The sequence below is a fragment of the Aquarana catesbeiana genome, linkage group LG11, assembly GCF_042186555.1.
Source record: "Aquarana catesbeiana isolate 2022-GZ linkage group LG11, ASM4218655v1, whole genome shotgun sequence".
In the NCBI taxonomy this organism is placed as follows: Eukaryota; Metazoa; Chordata; class Amphibia; order Anura; family Ranidae; genus Aquarana; species Aquarana catesbeiana.
The window spans coordinates 46689033-46702947 of NC_133334.1; the positions used below are offsets into that span (position 1 = coordinate 46689033).

Here is a 13915-nt window from a genome sequence, read left to right on the forward strand (position 1 = left end):
CCCATTTTAGTCTTCTACAATTGTTTTAGTTTTGGTCATATTTAGTCGACTAAATCTCCAGTACATTTTAGTCAATTAAAATGTCCTAAGTTTTAGTCGACTAAAATCTCCAGATTTTATTGTGTACTTGCAGCTCTTATTGTGTGCTTGCAGCTGCCGGCAGGAAGGGGAGGAGGGAAGCCATTGGCACTGCGTCGGTAGGTAGAGGCACACAGGTGTCTAGGCAGCAGAGGGAAACATATGGTGCACAGGGAGGGGGATCAGTGTGGTAATTATTGTAACCGACCCTTTGTGTGGTTCTCTCTGCAGCAAGTGAAAGATGGTGGGAGGGAGAGAAGAAGTCAGCTTTTAGCTACTGCAGAGAGAGCCGTACAGGGGATTGGTTCCAGCAATTGTCCCCCCACTGCATCAATCACCCTCCCTGGCCAGATCTGATTCACCCTGTTGCCTGGGCCCCTCTGCTGGCCCGGGCCCCGTACCCCCCTATCCACAGCCCTGCATAATAGTGTTCAAATGATCCCAATAGTTCCACTAGTGTCCTAGTAGTGTGCACTTAGTTCCAATAATGTCCTAATAGTGTTCCCTTAGTCCCAATAGTTTCACTAGTGTCCTACAAGTGTACGATTAGCCCCATTAGTTCTGTTACTGTTCTAATAGTTTACAATTAATGTATAATATATCTGGAACTCTTATGCCCCGTACACACGATTGGACTTATCGACAACAACGTTTTGTTGGCGGAAAATTTGAGAACCTGCTAGTAGGGCTGGGGAAAAAAATCGATTTAAATCTTGAATCGAGTTGAGAGGTCAAATCGATTCAAAATTTAAGCAAATTGATTTTTTTAGATCTTTTTTTTTTTCACCAGGACCGCGTCGGTCCTGAGGAGCTGCGGGCCGGAGTTTTTAGGCGAGGCCGGACGCCGCGGACTAGGTCGTAGCCGTGGCCTCGCCTAAAAACTCCTGCCCGCAGCTCCTCAGGACCGGCACGGTGTCCAAAAAAAAAAAAAAACTCGATTCGAATCGTGAAACGAGTTTTTTTTTTTTTAAATTGCAGATTTTTTTTTTTTTTTAAGAAAATCGCCCAGCTCTACCTGCTAGCAAACATTTGTTGGCAGAAAGTCCAACAGCAAATGTTCGATGGAGCATACACACGGTCAGACTTTCCAACAACAAGCTCACATCCAACATTTCTCGTTGGAAAATCTGACCGTGTGTACGCGGCTTTAGACTCACTTTTCTGAGGCTACAGGTAATTCGCTATATAGCAGTGGTGGCAACCTTACTAGATAAAAGGAGCCTCAACTATGAAACGATATACTTTACTACCTTATATGTTATACACTGCTTCAATATCAAGGTGGTTGTATTAATCATTATTTATTCTTATACTTAGTTTGCAATTTTAGATTTCATTTAATATAAAGTAAAAGATTAATGTACAGTTAGGTCTTATGTACACAAGTGGTATGGCCACTACAGCATAAGCAACCTACCCTTTTTTGGGCACCCAGAAGGCACAGGTGCGGTGTACAGTCTGTTGCCAGCAGCCTGCCATAAAGTCTGGGTTCAGGGTGAACGTCCTTGTATACATACGGCCCTTTATCTGCGTAGTTGCACGGAACAGCATCTAACCACATACAGCCACGTATTTCAGCCTATTAATGACTTTGACAGTCTACTGACTGCATGCTGGACCTGTGCCCCCAGGGTTCCCAAAAAACGCCAGTTTCCTATGTTGTATGGGCCAAACTGCCCGAGTGCATGACACAATATAATAACATCTTTGTACTGCCATTTATATTGAGGTTTATTAATAATTTTTGTATTATTCGTGGTCACTAGTGATTTTATTTCTCTGCAGGTAATTTCCATACTTTGAATAAGGTCTTATTGTTTACCTGCTAATCAAATTTTTGTGGGAGTATGGTGATATTGAAAATTTTGTTCCTGCATTATATTTTATAGTTTTTTTTTTTAATATTTCCAATGGATTTTATGATTATTTTCTTTTGTTACAAAAAAAAGCTGTTCTGGGCCAGTATGACTCAAAATATGGTTTTTAAAGTGTGCTCCATGTAGAATGGATTTGTCTGGATTTTCATAGATGAGTCAATACTTTTAATATGAATTGGACCAATATAGAATTTCAGATTCTTTCCTTTTTACTCATGTACAGCGAGGGAAAAAAAGTATTTGATCCCCTGCTGATTTTGCACGTTTGCCCACTGACAAAGAAATTATCAGTCTATAATTTTAATGGTAGTTTTTTTTAACAGTGAAAGACAGAATAACAACAAAAATATCCAGAAAAACGCATTTAAAAAAAGTTTTAAATTGATTTGCATTTTAATGAGTGAAATAAGTATTTGACCCTTTCGCAAAACATGAATTAGTACTTGGTGACAAAACCCTTGTTGGCAATCACAGAGGTCAGACGTTCTTGTAGTTGGCCACCAGGTTTGCACACATCTCAGGAGGGATTTTGTCCCACTCCTCTTTGCAGATCCTCTCCAAGTCTTTAAGGTTTCGAGGCTGATGTTTGGTAACTCGAACCTTCAGCTCCCTCCACATATTATCAATGGGATTAAGGTCTGGAGACTGGCTAGGCCACTCCAGAACCTTAATGTGCTTCTTTTTTGAGCCACTCATTTGTTGCCTTGGCCGCGTGTTTTGGGTCATTGTCATGCTTGAATACCCATACATGACCTGGCTGAGGGAAGGAGGTTCTCACCCAAGATTTGATGGTACATGGCCCCGTCCATCGTCCCTTTGATGCGGTGAAATTGTCCTGTCCCCTTAGCAGAGAAACACCCCCAAAGAATAATGTTTTCACCTCCATGTCTGACGGGGGGGGGGGGGAGATTTTGTGTTCTTGGGGTCATAGGCAGCAGTCCTCCTCCTCCAAACATGGCAAGTTGAGTTGATGCCAAAGAACTAGATTTTGGTGTCATCTGACCACAACACTTTCAACTTATCCTCTGAATCATTCAGATGTTCATTAGAAAACTTCAGGCGGGCCTGTACATGTGCTTTCTTGAGCAGGGGGACCTTGCAGGCACTGCTGGATTTCAGTCCTTCACGGCGTAGTGTGTTACCAATTGTTTTCTTGGTGACTATGGTCCCAGCTGCCTTTAGATCAATGACAAGATTATCCTGTGTAGTCTTGGGCTGATACCTCACCGTTCTCATGATCATTGAAACTCCATGAGGTGAGATCTCTCATGGAGCCCCAGACCCAGGGAGATTGACAGTTATTTTGTGTTTCTTCCATTTGCGAACAATCGCACCAACTGTTGTCACCCTCTCACCAAGCTGCTTGGTGTTGGTTTTGTAGGCCACTCCAGCCTTGTGTAGATCTACAGTCTTGTCCCTGACATCCTTGGACAGCTCTTTGATCTTGGCCATGCTGGAGAGATTGGAACCTGATTGATCAATTGCTTCTGTGGATAGGTGTCTTTTATACAGGGTAAGACGCTGAGATTGGGAGCACTCTCTTTAAGAGAGTGTTCCTAATCTCAGCTTGTTACCAGGATAGAAGACACCTGGGAGCCAGAAATCTTGCTGATTAATAGGGGATCAAATACTTATTTTAGCCCTGGTTCACATTGGTAAGTTTTGACATGTCAAATCGGCAGCAATTGCCGGCAATGGCACCTTTTAATCGGTGTGACGCTGCATTTGCGGCTCTGGACCGATTTCAAAAAGTAGTTTCTGTACTACTTTTTGTGATTTCGAGGTGTGATTTCCATTGACATCTGTGCAGAAACCCGCACAGATGTCTGTGAAATCGCCGCTGAAATTGGGACTGACGTGCAGGAGTTAAATCAGTTCAGCTGAACTCGCACGGCTTCATTCCCGCAGCTCAGTGTGAACCTGGGCTCACTCATTAAAATGATGAATTTATAACTTTTTTGAAATGCATTTTTCTGGATTTTTTTGTTGTTATTCTGTATCTCACTGTTAAACTATACCTACTATTAAAATTATAGACAGATCATTTCTTGTTAGTGGGCAAACGTACAAAATCAGCAGGTGATCAAATACCCCTTTACTGTACCCATTCTTTATAGCTGTCATGTCTGTTTTTATAGTCTGAAGGGTGAGTTTGTCTGAACCCTGAAACGCGTTAGTTATTTTCTGTTTTCCTGCTGTGATCTAATTTTAGCATTAAAAGATTATGGACTCTTGGATGTTTGTTTGGCGCTCTCAATAGACATTACATTTGTGGATTCTCAACCTCTTTTAGGCGTGCCCCTGTTTTGTTTGGCACTATTGTGCCCAGTGATAATTTGACTGTCCCTCCAGTCAGGGTGCTATTCAGAATAAAAATGAGCATATGCTGAAAAAGGAGGCAGAAGAATAAAAATGTGCAGGTGCTGAGTAAAAGACCTGGCATAGTTACCAATACTTTACATGGTCATGCTTGTTTGTGTATAAATGCGCACGAACACCTGCTGCCAGAACTGGCGCCAAACTCCCTATATAAGGTCAGTGGCTGCACTTACCAGTACTCCATGCTCTTGTGTTTCTTGTATTCTTTGGGTTACCTGTTATCAACCCGGCTTGCCTCTGGACTTCTTTGCTGTCGGATCCCTCGTTTTTACCCCGGCGTGCTCTAGGGGCTCTGCTTCTCTTGCTCTACAGTGCATGACCCTGGCGTGCTCCTGACTACCCTTCTGCATACTCCCTGGCTTGCCTTCCTGTGCATGACTTCGGCTCCCATCCTGACTACGCCTCTTCAGTCCGGTCTTGCCAGCCTGTTCCTGCTTCTTCCTGGGGTGCCACCTTGCCTGTAGGTCGCTCCCTTGGTTCCGCTACACACCTGGGGCTATGGAGGTCCGGCCATCTGCCCTGATAGACCAGTTGTCGGCTATCCAGTTCCGCAGTGCTGCAAGTCGCTTTCAGCAGATCTACCTAAATGGCTCCTGTGCTTCTTTGAGCCTAGCACTGCCTGTTCTGCCTGTTCTCACCTTCAGGAGTGCTTGGCACTTAGCTGCAAGGGAAGCCCTCTCGTCAATTCAGCCTCAGACCAGGTACATGATACCAGGCCTCATTTTCACCTATGTTTCAACTACGGCTCTGACATCCCTAGAGGGCTACACATATCCTTTAGTATGTGTGAGGTTATAGTACAGGGGTGGCAAGCTAAATTTCACTGAGGGCTGCATCAGCATTATGGTTGCCCTCAAAGGGCCAGTTGTGTCTGTAAGACTAGATGTCCAGAGCATCCCACCCCACCTTACTTTAGATGTCAAGATCCACTCACCATCAGAAGTCAAGGGTCCCTCACCCTCCCTTACATCACAGTCCACCTTTCTTACCTTGTGCTGCTGCCAGTAAGAAACTGGGGGCGGACCTTGGAAGCAGAAAGTGCAGGGTCTGGAGAAGGACCAGAGGAGGGCTGGAGTCAGTTACTGAGTTTAGGGGAGGCAGAGATGAGGGGGTGCTGTGGCTGCACAGAGAAGCAAAGGATCTGGCGGAGGAGTTCTGTCCTCTCTCTGCTGCTGTCTACTGGGACAAGGTGGGACAGAGATGAAGGGGGTGCTGCAGCTGCAGGAGAGTTGCAAGGGCCACATAAAATGGCCTGGCGGACCACATTTGGCTCACGGGCCTTGTGTTTGACACATGTTATAGAATAATGTCAGAGACTGCTGACATACTGTATCTCGATAGAAGATAGTCATGGTACAGGTGCAGTTGGAGACTGGAGATACACTGCAGGAAACATTTAGAGAATGGGAACATGTCACAAGAGACTGCTGGAGATCAAAGTTCTTACATCCCCATTACAAATCAGTGCTCACACTCAGGGGATGCTGTTAGAAATGAAGGGACCCCATACAGTCAACCTAACAGCACCCCCCCCCCCCCCAAAAAAAAACACGGTTTAGTAATACAATTATGAATGAACACAGTGAGTGATTAGTACCACTCATTGTATTCATTCAGCAAAGAAAGGGGCTGATAAATGTGACATTTCCCAGACCTTTCCCCATTGTCCGGCCTGAAGGATCCTATTGCGTGCTTGCAGCTGCCAGAGGGAAGGAGAGGAGGGAAGCCAGCAGCACTGTGGGGCTTGGACAGAAGGGGGGGAAACATATGGTTCACAGGGATGATGGGTGCACCGAGGGGGCAATTACTGGAACTATTCCCCTGTATGACTCTCTCTGCTGCAGCTGAAAGCCAGCGGGAAGGACAGGAGAAGAAGCCATCTTTCAGCTGCTGCAGAGAAAGCCATACAGGCGATCGGTTCCAGTAATTGCCCCCCCCCCCCCCCCCGTGCTGATCACCCTTCCTGTCCACATCCAATTCCCCCAGCTGCCTGGGCCCCATACAGGAGGACTGGTGGTATCCCCTTATCCATGGCCCTGCTCTCAATAATGCCTTCTAGGGCCTGAGAGCTACACTATATGTAATAAAGGGTACTAATATCATACTTATTATAGTATTTCATAATGTTGTCCAGGAAATATTGTTGTACTGTGAAGGAAACAGCAGAAGATTTGTACTCTGCCTCCTCTTAGTTGCATCTCACTGTGCTTTCACAGTTTGCAGTGCAGGGGTTGTCAATCAGGGTAACAGACCACCCACACATCCTGCTTATCTCTTTTTGGTGTAGGCAAAGGGTAGAGACATTTTGTAGGTGAGTACCATAGACATAATCTCAGATGTGATACATAAATATAATTTGATGGTTTATTTATAGTTCAGTTGTGATATTTTTTTCCCCTAAGATGCTACTATATGAATATTTTAATTTTATAACGGCATTTATAATTTTTTATCACTGGCAGGTACAGCTGAATTTCATCTCCTTTGCACTGGAGTCCTCCCGTAATTGTGTCTATGATTACTTGTCCATCTCGGACAGCTCTCGATCTGGCACCTCGGTATCGGACAAGTATTGTGGGGCCAAGAATATGCCGCCACTAGTGTCCTCTGGGAACTGGGTGCTGTTGAAGTTCCACTCGGACATGTCAATCCAGAGCACTGGGTTCCAGGCCACATATAGCTGGGGTAAGTAGAAGGAGAGGACTTGGAGTCATGGTTTAAAGTGCACTTATTCTTTAACTGCTTCAACACCAGGCACTTTCACCTCCTTCCTGCCCAGGACCATTTTCAGATTTCAGCGTTGTCACACTTTGAATGACAATTGCGCGGTCATGCACCACTGTACCCAAATTAAATTTTTATCATTTTTTGAAACAGCTTTTAATCACCACTTCATTTTTTGCAAAAAACACCAAAGTTTTTTTAAAAAGTTTTTCTTACTTTCTGTTATAAAATGTTGTAAATAAGTATTTTTTCTCCTTCACTGATGTGCGCTGATGAGGCTGCACTGATGGGCATTGATAGGCTACACTGATAGGCTACACTGATGAGACTGCACTGATGGGCAATGATGAAGCTGTACTGATGTACAATGATGAAGGTGCACTGATGAGGCGGCACTGATTTGGACTGATGAGACGGCACTGATGGGCACTGATGAGGAGGCACTAATGGGCACTGATAGGTGGCACTGATAGGCAGCACTAATGAGCACTGATAGGCGGCACCTATGGGTACTAATAGGCGACACAATGTCACTCCAAAGCCCCCCAATGTAAAATAAAAAAAAAAAAAAAATACCGTATTTATCGGCGTATAACACACGCCGGCGTATAACACGCACCCCAAGTTTAGGAGGGCATTTTAAGAAAAAAAACTTTTAGGAGTAAAGTTTAAGGAAGAAAAACTTACATTAAAATGCCCATCAATGCAGCGTTATCGGTGTCCATCTGCAGCCTTGTCAGTGTCAGTGCAGCCTTGCTCCAGTGTCTATTGCAGCCTTGTCAGTGCAGCTTTGCCCCAGTGCAGCTTTGCCCCAGTGCAGCCTTGTGTGATCCCCGCGATCCCTGCCGACATACACAGTCGTGTGTAAATTCAAATATGGCGCCTAGACTGCAGGGACTCGGCGGAGCCGAGATACACATACCCGAGAGTCCTCGGCTTTTCTCGGCGCCACCCACAGCCACGCCCAGTCCCGCCCTATGATGGACATAACACAGGTCCAATGGCGGGACTGGGCGGGACTGTGAGCGGCGCCGAGAAAAGCCGAGGACTCTCGGGTATGCAGTCTCGGCGCCATATTTGAATTTACACACAGCTGTGTATGTCGGCGGCGATCGCGGCAATAGCTGCGATCGCTCCGATCACACAAAATTGGCGGGGATCGGCCTATAACACGCAAACATGATTTCCCCCTGATTTTCAGGGGAAAAAAGTGCGTGTTATATGCCGATAAATACGGTACATAAATAATAAAAATTAAAAGAATGAAATTGCACCTGTACAAAAAAATAAAGAAAGTTGTAAAAAAATTTAAATAAAAACGGAAAAACATAGTAAGAGCCCTTTAACATGGGCGGGCTCTGTAAAGTGGATCAGCGGGGGATCTGTCTGCTATACAGAGCAGACACAGACACAGCCTGCTCTCCTCTATGGGGCAGTTGGATGGAAACGGACAACCTGTCTATTTCCATCAGACTACCATCTTATCCGCCAGACAGATGGGGAAAAGATCCCCCCATTCATCTGTTTTTGGCAGACAGGATCAGATTGGATGGCGACGGGCGTCAACGGACAGGAAGGGGTGGGACAAATTTAGATGGGGTCACTAATGTGAAACACTGATGGGCACTGATAGGCGGCACTTATGGGCACTGATAGAAGGCACTGATGAGCACTGAAAGGCAGCACTGACTTGCATCACTGCTGGGCACTGTTGGGGCTGCATGTTTTATAGCAGAAAGTAAATAAATATTGTTTTTTTTTCAAAATTGTCGCTCTTTTTTTGTTTATAGCGCAAAAACTAAACGCAGAGGTCATCAAATACCACCAAAAGAAAGCTCTATTTGTGGGAAAAAAATACATCAATTGTATTTGTGTACAGCATCGCACAACCATGCAATTGTCAATTAAAGTAACGCGGTGCCGTATCGCAAAAAATGGCCGGGTCATGAAGGTGGGGGGTAAACCTTCCGGGGCTAAAGTGGTTAATGGCATTCCAGTCTTAGTCCGTAGGGTTCAATATTGAGTTGGCCCACACTTGCGCTTCTGGAAGAATGGTCAAACTTTCCCATAGACACACTCCTAAACCTTGTGGACAGCCTTCCCAGAAGAATTTAAGCTGTTATAGGTGCAAATGGTGGGCAAACTCAATATTGAACCCTATGGACTAAGACTGGGATGCCATTAAATTTCATGTGCGTGTAAAGGCGGGCATCCCAATACTTTTGGTAATATAGTGTATTTCGTAGCATAGTGGCTCAGTAGTTAGCATTTCTGCTTGGTGCCACTAAGGTTGTTGGTTGATATCCCAGCCATGGCACCGCCTGCTTGGAGTTTTCATGTTCTCCCTGTGCCTGTGAAGGTTTTCTTCCACACTCCAAAGGCATGCTAATAGGTTAATTGGCTCCTCTCTAAATCGTGCCCAGTATGTGTATGTATGTATGTACAATGCTGTGAAAAAGTATTTGCCCCATCCTGATTTTTTATTTTTTTTCATACTTAAATGATTCAGATCATCAAACAAATTTTAATATTACAGAACGATAACCTGAGTAAATCCAAGATGCAGTTTTTACATTATTATTTCATTTATTAGGGGAAAAAGCTGTTTAAACCTGCCTGGCCCTATGTGAAAAAGTAATTGCCCCTCCCATACTGAATCATGAATGAACTGTGATTAACCACACTTTTTTGGAAAGATGAGTTAAATTTCACTTGCCACACCCAGGCCTGATTACTGCCAGACCTGTTGAGTCAAGAAATCATATAAATAGAAGCTGTCTGACAAAGTGAAGCACGCTAAAAGATCACAAAAAGCCACACATCATGCCACAATCTAAAAAAAATCAAGAACAAATTAGAAGCAAAGTAATGTACATATATCGGTCTAGGAAGGGTTTCAAAGCCATTTCTAAAGCTTTGGAACTCCAGTAAACCACGGGGAGAGCCATTATCCACAAATGGAGATAACTTGGAACAGTGGTGAACCTTCCCAGGAGTGGTAAGCTTACAAAAATTACTCCAAGAGCATGACGACGACTCATCCAGGAGGTCATAAAAGAACCCAGAACAACATCTAAAGAACTGCAGGCCTCACTTGCCTCAGGTAAGATCAGTGTTCATGATTCAACAATAAGAAATAGACTGGGCAAAAATGGCATCCATGGGAGAGTTCCAAGGCCAAAGCCACTGCTGACCAAAGAGAACACAAAGGCTCATTTCACATTTACCAAAAAACATCTTGATTATCCCAAGACTTTTAGGCAAATATTCTGTGGACTAATGAGACAAAATTTTAACTTTTTGGAAGGTGTGTGCGTCCCGTTACATCTGGCATAAAACTAATACAGCATTTCATAACAAGAACATACCAACAGTCAGACATGGTGGTGGTAGCATGAAGGTCTGGGGCTGCTTTGCAACTTCAGGACCTGGACGACTTACCATGATTGATGGAACCATAAATTCTGAGCTTTACCAGAAAATCCTAAAAGGAGAATGTCCGGCGATCAGTTCGTGACCTCAAGGTCAAGTGCACTTGGGTTATGCAGCAGGACAATGATCCGATATACCACAGCAAGTCTACCTCCAAATGGTTAAAATAAAGCAAAATTTAGGTTTTGGAGTGGCCTAGTCAAAGCCCGGACCTAAATCCAATTGAGATGCTGTATCATGACCTTACACAGGCCGTTCAATGCTGGAAAACCCTCCAATGTGGCTGAATTGAAACAATTTTGCAAAGAAAGGGCCACATTTGCTCCACAGCAATGTGAAAGACTCATTGCCAGTTATCGCAAACGCTTGATTGCAGTTGTTGCTGCCAAGGGTGGTACAACCAGTTATTAGGTTTAGGGGGCAATTACTTTTTTCACATAAAGTCAGGCAGGTTTGGACAGCTTTATTGCCTTAATAAATGAAACCATCATTTAAAAACTGCATTTTGTATTTACTCAAAAAAATAAAAAATTAGAAAGGGGGCAAATACTTTTTCACAGCATTGTATGTATGTATGTGATTTAGGGAACTTAGACTGTAAGCTCCTAGAGGGCAGGGACTGATGTGAATGTACAATATACAGTACTGTGAAAAAGTTTTAGGCAGGTGTAAATAGATGCTGTAAAGTATATATATATATATATATATATATATATATATATATATATATATATATATATATATATACACACACATACACATAAGTGAGTCTTACAAAAGTGAGCACACCCCCTTCACATTTCTGTAAATATTTAATTAAAACTTTTTTATGTGACAACATTGAAGAAATTACACTTTGCTACAATGAAAAGTAATGAGGGGACAGCACATTTACACTGTTATACAAGCTATACACTCACTACTTTAGCAAAGTTTAATTTCTTCAATGTTGTCAATGTTGTCACATAAAAAAGTTTTCATAAAATATTTACAGAAATGTGAGGGGTGTACTCACTTTTGTGGGATACTGTATATATACACACACAATGGGGACGGAAAGTATTCAGACCCCCTTACATTTTTTACTCTTTGTTATATTGCAGCCATTTGCAAAAATCATTTAAGTTCATTTTTTTTCCTCATTAATGTACACACAGCACCCCATATTGACCGAAAAACACAGAATTGTTGACATTTTTTCAGATTTATTAAAAAAGAAAAACTGAAATATCACATGGTCCTAAGTATTCAGACCCTTTGCTGTGACACTCATATATTTAACTCAGGTGCTGTCCATTTCTTCTGATCATCCTTGAGATGGTTCTACACCTTCATTTGAGTCCAGCTGTGTTTGATTATACTGAGTGGACTTGATTAGGAAAGCCACACACCTGTCTATATAAGACCTTACAGCTCACAGTGCATGTCAGAGCAAATGAGAATCATGAGGTCAAAGGAACTGCCTGAAGAGCTCAGAGACAGAATTGTGGCAAGGCATAGATCTGGCCAAGTTTACAAAAACATTTCTGCTGTACTTAAGGTTCCTAAGAGCACAGTGACCTCCATAATCCTTAAATGGAAGACGTTTGGGACGACCAGAATCCTTCCTAGAGCTGGCCGTCTGGCCAAACTGAGCTATCGGGGGGGGAAGAGCCTTGGTGAGAGAGGTAAAGAAGAACCCAAACATCACTGTGGCTGAGCTCCAGAGATGCAGTCGGGAGATGGGAGAAAGTTGTAGAAAGTCAACCATCACTGCAGCCCTCCACCAGTCTGGGCTTTATGGCAGAGTGGCCTGACGGAAGCCTCTCTCAGTGCAAAACATGAAAGCCTGCATGGAGTTTGCTAGAAAACACCTGAAGGATTCCAAGATGGTGAGAAATAAGATTCTCTGGTCTGATGAGACCAAGATAGAACTTTTTGGCCTTAATTCTAAGCGGTATGTGTGGAGAAAACCAGGCACTGCTCATCACCTGTCCAATACAGTCCCAACAGTGAAGCATGGTGGTGGCAGCATCATGCTGTGGGGGTGTTTTTCAGCTGCAGGGACAGGACGACTGGTTGCAATCGAGGGAAAGATGAATGCAGCCAAGTACAGGGATATCCTGGACGAAAACCTTCTCCAGAGTGCTCAGGACCTCAGACTGGGCCGAAGGTTTACCTTCCAACAAGACAATGACCCTAAGCACACAGCTAAAATAAGGAAGGAGTGGCTTCATAACAACTCCGTGACTGTTCTTGAATGGCCCAGCCAGAGCCCTGACTTAAACCCAATTGAGCTTCTCTGGAGAGACCTAAAAATGGCTGTCCACCAACGTTTACCATCCAACCTGACAGAACTGGTGAGGATCTGCAAGGAGGAATGGCAGAGGATCCCCAAATCCAGGTGTGAAAAACTTGTTGCATCTTTCCCAAAAAGACTCATGGCAGTATTAGATCAAAAGGGTGCTTCTACTGAACACTGAGCAAAAGGTCTGAATACTTAGGACTATGTGATATTTCAGTTTTTCTTTTTTAATAAATCTGCAAAAATGTCAACAATTCTGTGTTTTTCTGTCAATATGGGGTGCTGTGTGTACATTAATGAGGAAAAAAATGAACTTAAATGATTTTAGCAAATGGCTGCAATATAAAAAGGAGTGAAAAATTTAAGGGGGTCTGAATACTTTCCGTCCCCACTGTATATATATATATATATATTTTGATTGTTTATTTTTTTATAAATTTATAAAAAAGCGAAGTGAGCAAACATAAGAAATTTTTTAAATCACTATTTGGTGCGACTACCCAACATCAATTCTTACACTTGCATACTTTGTACTAGGGGGGCAACGGATCAAAAAACTCACGGATCGGATCCATCCTCGGATCAGAGTCACGGATCGGATCATTTTCGGATCAGCAAAAAAAAAAAATCCACACACAAATCTTGTTACACCCACCGGAGTTTTAGATTTAAAAGCTATTTTCAACACAAAACCGAGCTTATATGCATAAATACAGTATTTGTAGATCGGACAGACTGTTTAGATGTTAGATTTTAAAAGCAACAACAAACCTGCTGACCTTACATGGTTGCTAATGTGACAGAACACCTCTGATTTTCACATTTAATGTTAAATGTAAAATCTAACATCTAAACAGTCTGTCCGATCTACAAATACTGTATTTATGCATATAAACTTGGTTTTGTGTTGAAAATAGCTTTTAAATCTAAAATTCCGGTGGGTGTAACAAGATGTCCGCTTGCCCCCTTCTCACTCTATCATTACTGTACTGTGCAGGAGTGTGGGGTGTAGCAAGATGGCGGCGACGAAACAAAACTTCCTGTTGAGACAGCGGCGGGTGTACCAAGATGGCCGCCACTCCGGAGCTAGGCCGAAGCCGCGGCCTTTCCTATAGCCGAGGCCGCAGAGTGCTCCGCGGAT

At 43.3% G+C, this 13915-nt stretch overlaps 1 protein-coding gene across 1 annotated transcript in view; it reads left to right on the forward strand.

Moving 5' to 3' along the window:
- Nucleotides 1-13915, forward strand: part of LOC141111700 (astacin-like metalloendopeptidase) — a 96308-nt gene that overhangs the window by 68083 nt on the left and 14310 nt on the right. The window contains exon 11 of the mRNA XM_073603847.1: nucleotides 6797-7019. Coding sequence (XP_073459948.1) covers nucleotides 6797-7019 — 223 coding nt within the window. The remainder of the gene's footprint in view (nucleotides 1-6796; nucleotides 7020-13915) is intronic.